Here is a 17,962-nt window from a genome sequence, read left to right on the forward strand (position 1 = left end):
CTGACAGAGCCTTTCAGAACATCCCACTCTTTCTTCGGGGTATCTGTTTATCTTCAGGGTATCCATTTATATCTGAGTTTTACCTGTTTACCTCAGTGACTGTGATTCATATGGCAGATTTTTCTTGACATATCAGTTTTTTCTTATTTGTTCGGAGATAGGGCATAACAATTCTGAACCCAATTCTGTGTGTTTCTTCCAGTCGAGTTTGATGACTGTGCGGGGAATGAGGACGTGAAGTTTGAGGTGTCGGACCCCAGCTTTCACGTGGACGGAGATCTGAATCTGGCTCCTCAGCGAGATGTCCAGTATACCAGTCCAGTCATGTTCATCCACGGGCTCAGCGCACATGCAGATGACATGGCACAGGTGGAAGTCAGTGGACTGCCAATTCAGTCGCCGCACAATCTCAGGGTTAGTAGACATTTCTGCTGGTGCATGTGTGGTTTTTTGTGAGTGGTGTATGTGTTATTTCTTTATTTGTTTCTTTATTTACACTTCATCACAATTGAAAAGGTTACACTTAATTAAAGACTGAAAAGGTTACTAACGTAGTATAACTGGACATAATGTACCAGTGATCAAATAACAATGTCCCTGGGTGAATAAGAGGATTTATGAGTTGTTTTTTAGTTTGATGTTTTAGGAAACACACTTATTTGCTTGGTTGATACCACTTATGCCTGTACTGCAAATATGAATCTACAGCCAGCAGCAGGTTAGCTGAACACCAAGACTTAAAACAGGGAAACGGCGAGCCTGGCTCCACCCGAAGGTGACAAAATCTGCCTACCAGCGCCTCTAAAACTCACTAATTAGTATCTTGTATCTTTTTTGTTTGATCTGTACATAAATAAATTGTAAACACAACACATTGCAGTATTTTGGGGGGTTAAGTGCAGGACTATTTCTTGGCCAGGGGCGGTATGTCTTTACTCGGTTGCCTGTAAAACTTACATTGACAACTAACGCAAGTTACTGCACCCAGCCAATAAATATTTTAATGTTTAACGTCTACATCATTGCAAATAAGAAATTGTTCTTTCTGTCTTGCCTGGTAAAACAAAGGTAAAATAAAAAATATAAAATGAATTAACCTGAAATGCTTGTAGGTGGATTTTGTTACCCTTCAACAGAGCTAGATTAGCTGTTTCGAATCTTTGTGCGAAGCTAACAGTAGCTGTAGAAAATAACGACAGTGTGCTTGTTGTTGAGCCAGTTATTATCGCCATTGCAACGCCAGTGCAGACAGGCAACAGAATTCTCCCTGTGCTGCAGATACTCTCCTGTGAAAGAACTTTACCCAAGTAAACACAATATATTGGAAATTGTAGAGACTATGTGACGTTATGTTAAAGAAATAGTTTGTGTTAAGTTAGCCCTCATTGCTTATTCCTTTCAGTTACCTAGATTACCTCAATTATGCTGATATAAACTATGACTTTGTTAAGTGTTCATAATTAAACTGTATGGAAGTTGCTAGTCCACATATCACACACACACACATATTTTTGATGAGAGACTTATTCAGCTTGTGTGACTGGATTACCCTCCAGTCTTAAGAACACAAATGCTGCCACCCCCCTGCCGTGTGGCTGACAGATGAATATGTTTAAAAGACTCTAAGCTATTTGTGCCCATGTACTTAACTCCTTAGGCCTTCAGCAAAGTTTTATAAACCCACGTCCAATCTCCGCGTCTTGACCCAACGCCCCATTTTGGTTTCCTGTACAGACGTGAGAGTGCCGTCAATCCTCTCATCTAACTCCTGGCAAGAAAGCAAATCTTTTTCAAAATGTCACTATTCCTTTAAATGAAGACACATGATGGAGGGTTTAGCATAGGAAGCTTGTTAGAAGGTGTAAGCACAGACACTGGGTGTTATTCACAAAACATTCGTACATTAATAATCGTAATTGCAAATTAGACACATTATAAACCAAATTCATCAAATGTTCAGAGGCATCTGTTGTCAGTCATATTCATGCATATGTTGATGAATTATAATCACTCATAAATGTGAGGCACGCTCATGCAACCTTAATTATCATCAATTACCATAATTGCATCACCTCAGAGATGCCATATTAGGCAGTTAGGAAACACCCACATCTATAAGCCTTGAAACCAATTGGACTTTAAAAGAAGAGATGAAAAATAACTTAAGTGATGCAGATATTTAGGTAATACTTTATACATCATTTAAAGAAAAATAGCCTTCTTTTTTAAAACAAGCTGAGACATTACAGCCTCAGTAAAAAATGACACGGAGGGAGAGCACAAAGAAGGTGACTGATGTTATGTTCACCAAGAGAACCATATAAGAAGTTAAAAGAAAGAGTTTTGATTTACTAAAGAAGACCATGTGAAAGCCGCTGGAGGAGGCCATGAGAACAGCTGCTGCTGTGCTCTGCCAAGCCTACGAGCATATCGTAGCCATCACCAGAGATGTGTCAGTTTCTACCACTGTTGCACATGGCAACAACAACTGAGCTCATTACTAAATCTGTCTGCAGGCCATTGGATTTAGTGTTTGATTAGACAGTCTGGATTATTGATCCAGATTACTGACATTTAACACTTTGGAATGCCCCAGCGAAAGTGAAAGACTTGTAAACGGGTCCACTGCGGGTTGCACATATGCTTTACACATGCTCCGAGCGAGTGTGGTGGAATTCTTGAATAAAAGAATAAAACGGATACACTTTAACTTTGATGAGTACCCAAATGTGCACATATTCCCCTCTGTTCATGTTTTTAATCATTATTCATGCATGAGGTCACATGGAGTGGAGGAGAGGAGAACAGGGGAACATAAACAGCTGTAATGTTTATGCACCAGGGTTACACTGGCCAATTCCAATTATATGGGAATTTGGCCCGTAAGCCTGCACCCCAACACTGAGCTTTGTTTCTCTGCAAGTGTGTCCTTTTGTTTGTGTAATCTACAGAAATGTGTTTCTGTAGCCAGTAAATTGACTGCCTTATAAAACTCTGTCCACCTGAATAAGCACCATTGTCTCTCATTCATATCCTGCATATACCTCAATTCACACTCTGTTTAGTCCAAATACACTAAGTTGATTAGGAAAAGTTTCCAGGGACTGCAGGTACAGTTGGTGTTCCCTTCATTTTCTCAGAGATCATCTGTCTTCCTGCTGCAGTGCTCGGAGCCCTGCTGCTACCATTCCTCCAGCCCTTAGCTTAATGAATGTCTCCATTCCTTTCGGCATGATGTGGCTCTCATTTGTTTGTGCTTCTCACCATCGTTTATTTGGTTAGCCAGTCTATGGGTGTTACCTTGGCAAGTCATTGAGGATATAAGTGAATTAGTCTTTTGGCAAGATATGTGTGGGAAGTGAAGTTTCTAGTGACTAATGTGACCATATGGTCTGTCATCTGTGTGAGTGAATTTGTGGCATTTCATGTTGTTGTGCATTTATTTTTACCAGGAGAATAGGAGTTACATTTTTTAACCATGCATGAGGCATAGCTCTAGGCCAAGCGACCACTTTGGTTCAGACTGGAATATCTCTACCAGTATTAAATAGATTTCCCTGAAATTTTGTGCAGACATTTGTGTTCTTTGGTGATGCCCCGGGCTTTCCCTGTGGCGCTACCATGAAGCTTACATTTGGGCTTTTTTAAGTGAAATGTCTCAACAACTTGTTAAAGGATTGCCATAAAATTTGGCATACACATTTATGTCCGCCTCAAGGTAATCGTCGTACCTTTGGCGATCCTCTGACTTTTCATCTAGCGTTACCATGAGGTCAACATTTTAGTTGGTCCAATATTTTCGTTTACAACTAAATACCTGAAAAACTAATAATATTCACCCTGATATATACTTTGTGTTTAGTGCTAATTAGCAAATGTTAGCATTCTGCCTGTTGCATTGAATAAGAAAAACTATTTAGGGAAAAGTACAGAAACACAGCATTAAACAGGCCCCAGTGCTTAAGACCATAGTATTTATCATCTGCTCAATGTCGGGGCTGCAGCTTGCCCCACACACACACACACACACACACACACACACACACACACACACACACACACACACAGATAAATCAGTGGACAGACCAGATTAGAGAGTCTGCGGTCGAGAGAGGAGTGAACAAAGTAAACTTGAAAATGACTCGAGTTGGCGACAGCTTTGCTTGTTATTGGAAGTACATGCAAAATAAATGCAATGCTTTATCAATACACCTATTCAACAAGTGTAACCATGCAAAGAAGCGATATCTGGTCTCTTATCCACCTCCGCTATTATTAACACAAGCACAGTGTGCTAACTCTGCTAATACCAAATTGTTAAAGAAGCTAAAATGGAAGCTGTCTATATGTAGTTTGCCATCTATCTTTAAATCTGGCAAATTCTTGTTTTAAACGTAGCTGCTGGCTGAGACAAACCAGCCCCTCCTCTCTCCCCAGTGTTACCTGCAGGCAGTGAATCACATCAGAGGAGGACAAAGAACAGGATGAATGACTGATACTGACTGACTGTGTTCTTCATTCTTTATAAACTTCACTCAGTGTTGTGATGTCAGGAATATGATTTATTTTATTGACATTTTAGATTTGTTTCCAGTAAGATATTATTCTGTTCATATAGTGAATTTGCTGTTGTAAACCTCTAGAAACCACATTGTTATATTTAAAGTATTCAATTCTAATCTAGTTCTGAATTTAAAGACAACTAAGCTGACATATGAATTGTATAGCCAAAGTACGCTTCAATATTTGTTTATTTCATATTCATTCATATCATCATTGCACAATTGAACAGTGTTATCGCACATCGATTTTCTTCATATGATGCAGGCCTACTGGGAACATGGTGACATCGCAACAATGGAGTCTGGCAGAGCAAGGAAACCTTATTACCAAGGACAAATTATGGCGCAGGATAAGTCCAAAACTACAAAAAAAAAGACCCATGTTAACTCTAATTATCCACAAGGGGTGGTACAACAGGTTACTCAAGAATAACAGAAAGCATTGATAGAATATACAACACATTATCCCCACAGTTTTCACCATTTTCTCTTTTTGTCTTTGTCTTTTTTGTCATCTCAGATTAAGTATTTTATCTTTCCTGTGCACAAATACTTGAATGTCTATCCTAGAGTAGATTTACTCCAATGTTAATTGCAGAGCACTCACAGTCACAAAGTGCATGAATTAGGCAAAGGGTAGAGAGAGAAATCAAGACGAATAAAGAAAAAAGATCATTGGCGGAGCAGGGTAGAGAGAAAGAGACATCCTGAAGCTAATAGAAGCATATGAGAGAGAAGGAGTCCTCTAGTGAGGCAGAGTGGTTAAAAGCTCTCATTATTTCACTATCAATTAATCTGCTGAAGCTCCTCAAGCTCTGGGACTCATATCGTCAGAAAATCTATTGTCCCTTTCTCTGTCCATATCTTGTAGTCCCCCCACACACTCCCCAACGCTGTGCCTTTGCACTGTCCCAAGTGGCCCATCAAACGGTAGCAGCTTCTAAAGAATCTGTAACTAACTCGTGGCATATTTTAAAGCTTGTTTCAAGCCAGGGATTTAACTTGTGGAATGACTCTGCTGACAACACCGACATACACTGGGATGCTGAGCTTTATATCTCCAACCTGAGAAATAACACATGTTACTCAAGCTACCTTGCCCTCTCTTTCAATTATTCCACACAGCAGGCTGCATTTTGAAATGGTGTTTTAGTAATGAAACCTCTTTATTGTGTTCCTGTCAAAGTTAGGTTTTGTATTTGCCCAAACCTACCTTTGTTTCCTTCCTAACACAGAACGGAAACAATCCATGGTGAATTTATTGGCACTACTAATGGTATTGTAGCAGAAAATATTGGCTGGTGATAATTGATAACGCTGTGAGCTAAGGTGGAGAGAATCAGTTTTTAATTCCTCTGCGCGAGCTGTTAGTTTGCTGTAACACAGGCCCAGAGGGAGAGGGGCGGCTGATGAATGATTCCTATTATGAGCAAAACTCTGAATTCAAAGAGTAATTTATTCCCCCCCTTTTTTTTTCAACCGATCAATATGTGAATTAACGGAAGAATGCATTTCAATTTAACAAATGCAGGCTCCAAGATATGGACTTTTTTGTGTGTATTATTACGTGTTATTTTTGTTGTGTTGTGCAGAACAACAGTTATGCAGAACATTTGCTTACCTTCAGGGGGGCATTTAGAGGCACCATTCAAATGTAACAACTGATAAGAGGCAAAATAATCTGAGTCCAAAAGCCTATTTATTTTGCTTTTGTTATGTTTCATCCATTTTTGCGTACTGAATGAAATGTAATATTGCATCCAGAGCAAAATCCTCATCCTGCAACGGCAAATAGATTTTCTCTAACCAAGCTTTCAATGTTCAGTAAGGCTTTCTGGGGATGACTAAGATGTGACATCTTGCAACCACAGCACAACGTCTCACATTATACAGCACAACACAAATAATCTTCCTCTCTCTGTCTCCATCCCACTCACACTATCTCTCCTTAGCTTGTTCTGTAGCTGTCATTTGTTAATTCTGTTTACTGCCTTTGTCTATTGTCTGTTTTTTTTTTTTTTTTTTTTACATTGGTTCCTTGTAACCCTCCATCTTGTTGCTGAAATGATTTAATACGTCTGCTAACTTACACATTTTTTGTCAGCTTTTATGCGTGGGAGTCAGTACTCTAGAGGAAACCAAAAGGCTTAACGTCATGTTAATTTACAACAGCAGCACAGCAAACCTTCACCTTCAAATTATTGATGTGCATAATTAAAAAAAGCTGTGCTAATTGTAAAAATTGCTTCGTCTCATATCAGGTGAAATACTAAAATCACCCTCCACCTAATGGTGTTTTCATTATCATGACTGAAAAGGATAACCGAGAAGCTCATCATTTTTCAACTGGTGATCATTTTTCAGATAACTAAGTATCACTTTCACACCATTTTCGAGCCCAGCCCATACATTTGTGCAATTTGGATTACAGGAGTTTTAAAGGTCAAGGATATACTGCAAGTATTATTGTTATGAATTTTGGAATAAATCCTAAACTTAGGTGGCGACAGAAATGAAGGAGCTAAAATTAGATTATAAAACTGATGCTCAGGTGTCTTAGATTTAGTTAAAAGCCTCCCTTCTGAGTGCTGTATCAGCTACAGATGACAGAAAAGTCTGACTCTGACAGAAGTCAAGGGAAACATGGATCATCACATGTTTGACTTTTTCAGGTCAGCAGAGGATAACAAAGACATTATTTTAGAAGTGGGTTTCAAGAAGAGGAAATAGGAAACGTTTCTTTATATTTAAAACAGCTAATATATTATTCCTGAGGGGCGAGGAATGAGTAAGGTTTATAAATACAGATTAAATGTCCCTCCACAATGCTGGGGGTTTCTTCTGCTGGAGGTGAAGATTCAGAGACGGTGCTGAAGTGCATTTAAACACAACATGTAATTTGCAGAATGACATTGCGTGCAGTCCTTTAACGTGCTCTAACACATGAACCATATAGTATGAAGACAAATTAGAGAACACCTGGCAGAGCTGATGTCCCGTATACAAAGGCTGAGTCCTTGCTGCATCCGACCTGCGTGTCATCCCCTCTCTCTCTCCCCCTTTCCTGTCACTCTTCAGCTGTCACTATCGATTAAAAAAAAAAAAAAAAAAAAAAAGCATTAGTTCTGTCAGAACATGGCCCATACCACTATCTGCAGGTGAGATTTTACACACACATAATCACTTTGGCACAGTATTAATTAATTCAGATAATTGAATACTTGAAATAAGCATTAGTCATCAGCATCTCGCTATATTCCGCATGACTAAGACAAAACGTGTTTATGCTTCATTGATTATATTTTAACAAAGTGTGAAACATTGTGCTGTCAACAGCCACCTCGAGGGACGTGTTATAAGGCGATGTTTGAATGCATTGTTTCATACATATACACACGGCTGACACTAACATAAGTGAGCTTAACTCGGTATTAGGAGAACAGACTGATTGCCTGACCTGACTGCATATCCAAGAGTTTATCCCACATAGAATAGCTGTACATCCCTGTCACCACTGGCCGATGTTGGCCTTGATATGATCCATTTCTCACCAGGTCTCCAACACATTGTCACAAATGAATAATGACACTTCTCAATATAGCATTGAGAGTAAAAAAGGCAGAATAGACAAGGACGTGACTTTACTGCCACAGTAACTCTGCGCTCAGATGACAATGACAAAGGCTCCATCTTTCTCTCCCTCACACGCAGGGACACACACACACACACACAACCATACACACATAATATAGTACAATATGCATGTAAACATATAGGCATATCTGACTCTGATTAATATTCAAATCTTCTTAACAGACTTTTTTTTTTCTTTTTATGACACTTGCAACTCAGTGCACTGAGATGCCCTAATGATCATTTGAGAGACAGAGACAGAGAGAGACAAGCTAATGTATTAAGGCTGGATCAGGGTTGATGGTGCAGCAGTAATTTATGAACAGGACACATTAAAGATTCATGGCTTCCTTCTCTTACGATGTCACCGAGCTGTACGAACACTATTCATCACACATGCAGACTGCAAAGAGAGAAAGTGTGAAGAAAAGCTGTTGCTAAGTGAGAGGAAGGAATGAGGGAGAGCTGCAAAGTGGAAGGTAAAAAGGTGAGACGGACGAAAGTAGGGCTGCAAGTCTTTCCCATAATACCCTGTGGTGAGCCATCTTCGAAGAGCAGGACCAACATCTGTATCCAGCTGAACGCTTTTGTAAGCGCGTCCTGATCCACCTGCAGAACGCAGGTTTTTAAAGCACATCTCAGCTCAGTGAAGACGTGGATTTGACAGCATGGTCTGTCTTAGCCCTAACTCCTGTTACTACCCTCCACACTAAAATTACCTCATGGTGCCTGTTTGCCTCCCAGCTCTTCTTCCTCTCCTTTACAAATACCACTCAGCTGAGACCTGTGCATGATGGGATTGTTGCGCTCGTCCCTGGGCTTCAGACTCAGGCCGGATTTTTACAGGCAGCTCTTAAAAGTCCATCAACCGGCCTGTGAACTGGTCACATACACACACACACACACACACACACACACCACTGGCTGTGCTCTTAAGACTCAAAATAGGTCATAAAATCTCTCACAGTGTTTTTTTTGCTCAGTGTTCTGTTTAACCGCTTCAGGTCCAGTTTTAGATTTCTGTCTTTGACATTTGGAAGGTCATCCCCCAGTGGGTTCGATAAGAGTGGCCATTTCAGAGACTGCTCAGTGTGTCTTTGGTTTGTTCTGGTCGGGTTGTGTTTATGATTACTGTTTCATTGTGTTCTCTCTGACCTTTGTAGCTCGAAAGGGGGCGGGGGAGAGAGGCAGTTAGTGCTGTGAGTGTTTGGCGTTGCCCTCTCTGGCTGGGTGTCGGGACTGCGCTGTAAACAAATGGCTCAGTTTTTCCCTCTTACCTGTTCTCTTTCCGTCATTCTGACAGGGGTGAGAGTGATGCCAGAGTCCCTGTCAGCCAAGAACAGCAGTGTGAACAGTAAACACACAAACAGCACACACACACACACACACACACACACACACACACAGCCACATCTGTGTGCAGCACACATTGTCACTAAAGTGTTGTAAAGTAGGCTATAAAAGATGAAGGACAAAAGAGACTATTTGCATTGCAAATGATAACACAAAAACCTCAGCCCGGTATTTTCCTTTTCATATTGAAACTGTATTGTCATTTTAACCATGGCTCAGTGACTGGGACTGTTGCTGTGTTGTTTCTTTCACTGTCATTGTTCTGTCATTTTGCTCAACATTTAAGCAGTCACTGCCATTGTGTGGACAGTCAGGACTGTGGTTGCATGGGGCAGATCAGATTAGTGTTAAGAGGGTTTATTGTTCAACCAAAATAACATTTAGTCATCTCGTTTTTGATGTAAAAAATAATGTCAAAAGTGGTTTCTAATTGTTATTCTCAGATTTTGTATTATCATGGAAGAATGTTTTTCTATGAATATAGTCTAAAAGCTCTTGAGGGGCGTGTCAGAGCCTGTGTTTGATTGACAGCAGCTGGCAGGCTGAGTGCCGGTAGGAAAAAGAGGCAAAATAAATAAATTCACTCAGGAAACTGTCGCTCGCCAGAGTGTACAGAGTCCCCTTGTGTTGTTAGCAGTGTTAATGAACAGTGAGGGCCCCACTGGCATCTGAACAGACTAAAATGACGGTCGGAAGTTCTTTGCCGAAAATCCACCTTAGTCGTTGTCACAGGTCCAGTGTGTAACATTTAGGTGGATCTATTGGCATAAATGGAATATAATATTCATAGATATGTTGCCATGTGTCAAATGAATGGGACTTTTACTTCGCCCAAGACACGCCAAATGTATGCTATGTATGCTCTTGATTTAGGTTGAGGGGTGGATGCTCTAAAAGAAGCCTTGTGCTATTAATGAGGAGTTCTCTGCTCAGACTATAAAGCAGAGACACAATATAAGCGACTGACTATTAACTGCTGCTTCAATCGCACTACAAGCAATAGAAGAAATGCAACAGGGGCTTATCGCTGATGATGCATATTTTACGACCTAGCGTCTCCCACTGCAGGTAATTCTTACTTTTAACTGCGTTAACATGTTTTTAGCAAATAAGAGGCCGAATGTTATATGACTTGAATTACCTGTTGTAGTCTTTATGATGTGGAAGTTCCTCATTATCATTAGCTTGTACCACTTTCTACGTATTACTGCCATCTGTGAAACACTGTAGCCAAGAAAACTGGGCTTTATCTATGGAAGCTGGCAGATCTGTGTAGCTTTGGTGCCAAAAAAGTGAATCTCATAGACACAATTCTAGTATTGTCCTTGGGTTACCTTTTGGAAACAGGTCGTAGATTAGCTCTCTATGCAGGTCATCGCTTTCCCTCTGAGCCGACTTATGATTATTTTGGGAGATCAGGATGCATCACTGAACAGTGCCACGCTGCTTGGGAAGCTAATCGTTTCTCAGTTATTCTTTAAAGACATAAACACAGCCAGTCTGAGGGCAAGGAATAAAGATAGTGTATTTAAATGTATGCTAAATTTAGATTTAAATGGATTATATGAAATAGTTTGAACCTTTCAGCACGAATAGCTTATCCCTATATCACACAGATATGTGTATAGTCCAATATAATGTTTCTGTTTCCTTAATAATTATAACATAATACGTATGTCTAATAAAACACATATTTGTATGGGTATGGCAGTGGTGTGTGTATGGGTGTGTGTATTTGTCGTCTGTCCTTGGCTGGGGTCCAGGTGTGCAGACAGTCAGCAGACTTTCCTCCCCTGTAGGTCATCACCTCTAGGTTGCAGCCAGGATTCCAGCTTCCTGTTCATAGTGTCAGTGACAGACATCATTTTCGTCAACATCCAGAGCAGAGCGGCCATAACTGTATCAGTGAAATCAAGCTGGAGAAGAGAGGGGGGGGGGAATCTCTCTCTATATTGCACAGTAACAACCACATCTTTGTTTACAGGAGGGTGGGAGATGAAATAAGATGAAGCTATTGTGTTCTCAAGAGCAAAAATAACATTTCAGATTGGCTTCATGTGCATGAACAATGCAATTGCTTCACCTAAACCTTGTCATCTCTCATTTCTTCATCTTCACCATGTCTCTGTATCTATGTTGCCCTTGCTTAAATTATTAGTTTTTATCTATTTCTCGCTCCTGTACTTATTTAACATTCAAGCTGAATAAAGAATTACAAAATATAAATTAAATTGCAGGGCAAGCAGCAGCTATTTCATATTTGCCTAGAGAATATCCTCTCCTCTCTTCTCTTCTTCTTTCCAAATGTGTAAAGCACATACATATGCTGCCTGCCAGATGCAGGTGCTCAGCCTCTTTGCATTCCCACTTATACAGTACATAGCACTCTGCCATCAAAATTGGGAATCAGTTCAAGAGTAGTTTGTTTAAACATTCATCTCAACATTTCAAAATGCATCGTTGACTGCTTGCCATGTGTGAGTTTATGCGTCATCGGTGGGATTTATGTTAATTGATAACAAGATGCTAACAAGTAATTTTGGGCGAGGATGGGCTGGTGTAAGAATGACAAAGTGCGTCACTACATGGGGTACTGTTATTTCAAAGTTTAACAATATGGTTTCTCTTCTTTGTGTTTTAGGATATCCTGGGTCTTGGCCAGACGCTGCCATACAGATCTAAGAGATCCCTGCTGGTCCCTCCTATGATCATAACTGAGAACCAGAGAGCTCCCTTCCCCAGGATCATTGGCAAGGTAAGAAACACATGGTCGTATCATAGACTCAGGTGGGCTTGATTTCCCAACAGCATCCAAGTCTCACATTGGACATAACAAGAAAAAAAAATCTAAGTTCTCACCTCGGAGAGAACATCTCCCAACGTACAGGACGATCAATTCAATTTGTGCATAATTTAAAGCTTTTGAAAATTAGATTTTTATGCTATTTTTTTTCACTCTGTTCTTATTTATCCCAAAACAGAGAGGAATATGGTGTGCTCCCTAATATGTTATGCAGATCTATGGATAATTCATGGGTAAATAGTGACTGTAGCTAAGTGGAGAAATATAAGAATGTGAAAAGAGAAGAGGAGTGATGGTTCTGTGATTATGATTTCACATCAACTCACAGACAAGCATGAGATGGGTCCCTGAAGTAATTCCTAACCACTGTTATGCAATCAAATGGAAAGTGATTTGCCTTCACTGAATATTTTCTTATTTTATTGATCTAGTGTTCACAAAGTTGATTTGCATTGACTATTTTACAGATATGAAATACATTTCAAATATAGGAAGCATTCCTTTTCCTTTCATATCCCACCATTCTGGCAAGCTTATAATCATGTTATTTAAATGAACTTTTACTTACTTACTTACAACTTTCAGTTGAGCTTATATCTCTTGGACACCATGATAAGATGCAAACCCACTAAGGGCCAACACTGAACATGTTAGCTCAAACCTAAGGGTAAAACTCAGAGTAAAGCATTAAAATGGAAAAACCTAAAGGTGACATTAGAAATCAATATATTTTTTGGAAACCTTACGACATTTTTCTGTCTTTTCTGTCTCTTTTTCATTGAACTTCAGCTGATCACTTAGTCTAAATGTTTTCCATAACAGATCACTAAATTATATGCATTAATTTTTGTTTTTAACACGTAAGTTTTTTAAAATCAATCTAAATTAATGTGTTGAATTTGATAGCATTTGACACCAAACTCTAGATCAGCCCCTGTGTCAGACTACGATAAGAAACAGGGACATTTCCATCAGAGGCTGCGGCTGAATTTCTACCAAACTCCATTAACTTGTAGCCATATACATTTTTCACACAGTCAGACTCCTGCTGCCTTGCTCTTGCTTGAACAAAAAGTTCAGTGGCCACAGTTTAGCATATTTTTTCATCTGACAGCTGCTGTCGGCTAATACACAATGGCCAAGGACTAATCGATAGAGAAGATACTTTACTCTGCTGTCCCAGAGTACATATCATTCACAGAACTCATGACCAGGCTAATGGAAACACAGCAATAACATTTAACTTGCTGTTGTTGTTGACTTGTTGGTGGTGATGGTGATGATGATGTGTGTATAGGTGTATATGTAAGTGAATGATTACCATTATTAATATTTCTATCAAGCACCAAAACGACACAGATAGTGTGTGGATGTAACTATCAGCAATGCTCTGACGGTTATACTAACTGAAAATGGAAGTCCTTGCATTATTGTTTGCTTTAATGATTTCTTAAGATAAAAAAAGGAGCTGAATTGACAGTATGCCTCAAAAAGTCTCATAATAGAGTGAAGACCTGTTGGAGTGTTGTGTTTGTTTCCTGGGCATTATTTTACTGCAGAGCTTTGCAAAAGTACACACATTATTTAGCTTGAAGCACCCATTCTCAAACATACATTCAAAAACAACAAGTAGAGGGCTCGGGTTCGAATCCGATCTGTGGCCCTTTCCTGCGTGTCATCCCCTTTCTCTCTACCCACCTTTCCTGTCTGTCTTCAGCTGTCTCAATAAAAGGCAAATAAAGTCATGCCAAATAAAGGCATAAAGGCCAAAAGAATAACTTTAAATTAGAAGTACTGATTAATCTTCTTTACTCAAGTAAAAGCACTGGCTCTGCAATATAAGTATAAAAATAAACTTCTCTGAAAGACATTTCTACAGGCGGTTTCTGTACAAAGCTAACTGAAACTATAAGGATGGTTGAGTGTCCCTCTCTTGTCTCTCACATGGTTTTTGTTGTTTTTAGACCGTGCAGATCTTTGTTTAAAAATGTGGGTTGTAAAGTGAAATACTCAAGTAAACTACAAATACCTGAAAAAAAAGACTTAAGTACATTAACTTAGTATTTGTACTTCCTACCTCTGTTTTACTGTGATGACTAAAACATAGTGAAAGCATCCATTTTTGGCCACTTAACACAAGGACAAGAGTTCCGTCCCAAATAGACAGCAATTTGACATTATTGCTGCTGTTTGTCTTGGTTTGTGTTTAACTTCTTGAATGCCTCTTGTTTGCATTCAGGATGCCACAATGGGTGGCAGCCCCCTGCACAATACCATTCAATATTACAGAATGTATTTTCCTCCTAAATATAATATATATTTATTAGTTTTTTTTTGGCAATGAACTAGCGAGAAGAAAAGAGTCAAAATTGCAGGTACTTATAATAGATGGAGGATTCGATAAATACTTCACAATAAACCTAAGTGATCCAATTTTGATCCTGCTGCAGTTTTTTTTTTCCATTTGAATGGAGCTTTTCTAAAGCACAGCTTTTAAATTGTGAACCTGCAAAACAAGACGATCTTTAAACCAAGTGAAGTAGTGTGTTTTCTCCTGTTTAAGTCACAATGATGGTTTGCTTAGCTGTCACTGGTTATAAATCTAAGAGTCCTGTGATATAAAACATCTAATGACTGCAGTATAGATGGTGTGGCTTGCCTATAAATATTAACATAGTCATATACAATTGAATTATGGTTGCCTGACTGAATGAAAGAATCCTCCCAGAGGTACCTTTTTATTCTTTGGAAGTCAGCTGGCCAGTTAGGAACTTTTAAAATAGATCGAAACAGCTGAGTCATCAAGAAAAATTGAATAAATATATGAAGAAGAAAGTATGATCCAGAATCAAATGCTTTGCTTAAGCCTACAAATAGAGCCACATGTTGTTTTTGTCAGGAGCTGAAATGTTGTCATTAAGTCAACACTAGAGTGGCAGCATGTGGTGGTAAAAGCAGACTGAAATGCATTTGAAATGTAACATATTTTGAATTAGGCACTGAGATCCTGTGGTATTTCGGATAGGTGAGATGATTTTAAAATGTTGAGTTTAACTGCTCCGTTGTTTAGGGAGCATATAATAACAATCAACTTTTGCAAATCTGAGGTTAGTTTTTTGCTTAAGGGCAAGTAACTCATGCAGCAGCAAAATCACTGACAATGAGCCTCCGGTCACATTAAACACACACTGTGTGCTTCAAGTAACAGTTGACTCTACTTAAGCTTTAAGTAATGCGTTAGTATGTATAATTTAGATACTATGAGAGATCTTTCAAGAATCATTTGCAGTGCCCATTTTTAAAGGGGACAACAGCAGCACAATGCAATGATTACTAATTGTTCATATATGTGAAATATATATGCTAACATAAATAGTTTCTTCTCAGTGACATCTTATTGCTTAATGTTGTAAAGAAATTTCAGTTTGGACCTAATATTGTGCTTTTCCGATTAGTTTAGATGCTTTAATATGACACCAAAATTAGCATATTTCTATGGTATGGCAATATTGAAGGAGAGACAGCTACACCAAAAAATCCTCAATCTGCTGCTTTCAAAAATACGTAATAAATGAACTCTCATAGGAACACACCTATCTTTTATAGGAACACTTCACATCTAAGAGAAATCATTATTGGGAAACGAGGCCACGGTCAGAAACATTAAGTCAGATCCTGCGCTCTGAATATTACGATGAACACAGGCATAGATTTCCATATTTTATTCTCAAATCAAACATCCAAGTTCAACTCCAGGAAGGGCATTGCAGATGACTAAAGGCAGAAGCATATATTTCCTGAGGCATAGCATCAAGTGATTGGCTTTCACAAAGTATCTCAAGAAAGCATACAGTAGGTAAAACATATTTTGACTTTTTAGAGATTTTCATTTTCAGCCAAAATTATTTTTTTTTGACAAGGCTGAATGTTATATGACCATTAAATTGAAGTGGCAAAATAAAAAATAAAAAAATTACTTTATTATTTATATTTATGAAATTGGTGGTATGCGATTTCAAAAACAAACCGGGTTTGAACCAAAGTGCGGTAAGTACTTTAATACATGGTTAAATACTCATACATACGCACATTACATCCGTTAAAGCAAAAGTGCAAATCATGTCAGGAGTCATTGCAGGAGTAGGCAAGTGGGTCTTGAGGCTTAAAAGAGGAGAGGGATTGCTGTTTTTATGTTTTCAGGGAGACTATTCCAGAGCATTAATGCAGCTCCTGAGAGGGCCCTGTCTCTTAAATGTTTTCGACGGGATTGAGGGATGGCTAACAGCTCTCAATCTTTAGGGTCTAGCTGTACTGTGTGGGGATATGAGTTCAGTGATATAGCTCAGAGCGAGACTATGCAGAGATTCATACACAAAAGAGTGGATTCGATACCGGAAGTAGAGCCAGTAAAAGTAAAGGATGGTAACGTAGGTCTAATATTTTCCCCTTTTTTCCCATCTGCATATGTAAGAGTCTGGCCACAGCTTTCTGTTCAGTTTCTTCTCATATGTTTTAGAATCTTCATGTATCAGAAATTGTGTATAATGTGATTTTGTTGGTTTGTTCAATACACTCGACATCTGTTGCATGTGTGTCTGTCCTGGTAGAGGGATCCCTCCTCTGTGCCTCTTCTTGAGGTTTCTTCTATTTTTTCCTTTTTTTGGAGGACTTTCCGCCGGTCTGGGGCTTTTTCAATTCCTCCATCTCCCTCAGTCCTCCCCTAGTTGTTTCATATCAATTTAAACTACCCTTTCATACACAATTAACATGAAAACATATAACTATATTTTAAGAATGTGTTTCATTTGGGGAAAAAAATAATGGCATATATAAAAGGTCCCTGCAAATGCGTACATATGGTTGATAAGAAGAGAGTAGATTTCAGGCCTTCCTTTGTTGTTTGGCTGTGAATAACAAAGATGATATTCAAAAGGATAGAAACTGCTGTTTTTCGTTGTTAAGTATGATCGAAATATTTTTTCAGAACATTTTGCTTGCTCGAGCGTTGAAGCGGGCTTCCTATGAGATGATAATTCCAGCACTGGCCCCAAGACAATTTGAGTTTGTGACCCCTGGTCTAAAGTCAGATGGTTTTGAACGCTGTACAGATTGTGAAGCCCCCTGACACAAATTCATATTTTTGCCTATATGAATAAAATTTACTTAACTTTGACTAGTTGTGGCCTGTGTTGCATCCAGTTATTTTCTCACTTTCTCTGTTAAATAATATTTTACTATTATAGGCCTTACAAAATCTTGGCAAAAACAAAGCACATGCAAAAATAATTGAGACATTTATAGCGGTTGTGTTAAATGATAATACGTTGTTAATGTTTAATGTCTTGTTGGAGGATATGGATGATGAAACGTGTATGTCACACATGCACAGCAATGTTTTATTAATATTCAGACTGTGAAATATCAGGAACACCGAATAAACTTCCACTCATCACAGTAAGTGTGATAGGCTGGGATGACAAAATCTGTATCGTCTTAAAAACTGACTTTTTCATAGTTTTGTTTTATACCTGCTAAGTTACCAAATCTTATCTGTGTTTTGTTGATTTTCTTGTCATCTCTTTATCTCTTGTGACCCTTTCTCATAATGAAA

At 38.8% G+C, this 17,962-nt stretch overlaps 1 protein-coding gene across 1 annotated transcript in view; it reads left to right on the forward strand.

Moving 5' to 3' along the window:
* The window catches only part of cdh13 (cadherin 13, H-cadherin (heart)), a 318,397-nt gene that overhangs the window by 103,871 nt on the left and 196,564 nt on the right, over positions 1 to 17,962 (forward strand). The window contains exons 3-4 of the mRNA XM_051381597.1: positions 203 to 414; positions 12,190 to 12,303. Coding sequence (XP_051237557.1) covers positions 203 to 414; positions 12,190 to 12,303 — 326 coding nt within the window. The remainder of the gene's footprint in view (positions 1 to 202; positions 415 to 12,189; positions 12,304 to 17,962) is intronic.

This window comes from Dicentrarchus labrax, unplaced genomic scaffold, assembly GCF_905237075.1.
Source record: "Dicentrarchus labrax unplaced genomic scaffold, dlabrax2021, whole genome shotgun sequence".
In the NCBI taxonomy this organism is placed as follows: Eukaryota; Metazoa; Chordata; class Actinopteri; family Moronidae; genus Dicentrarchus; species Dicentrarchus labrax.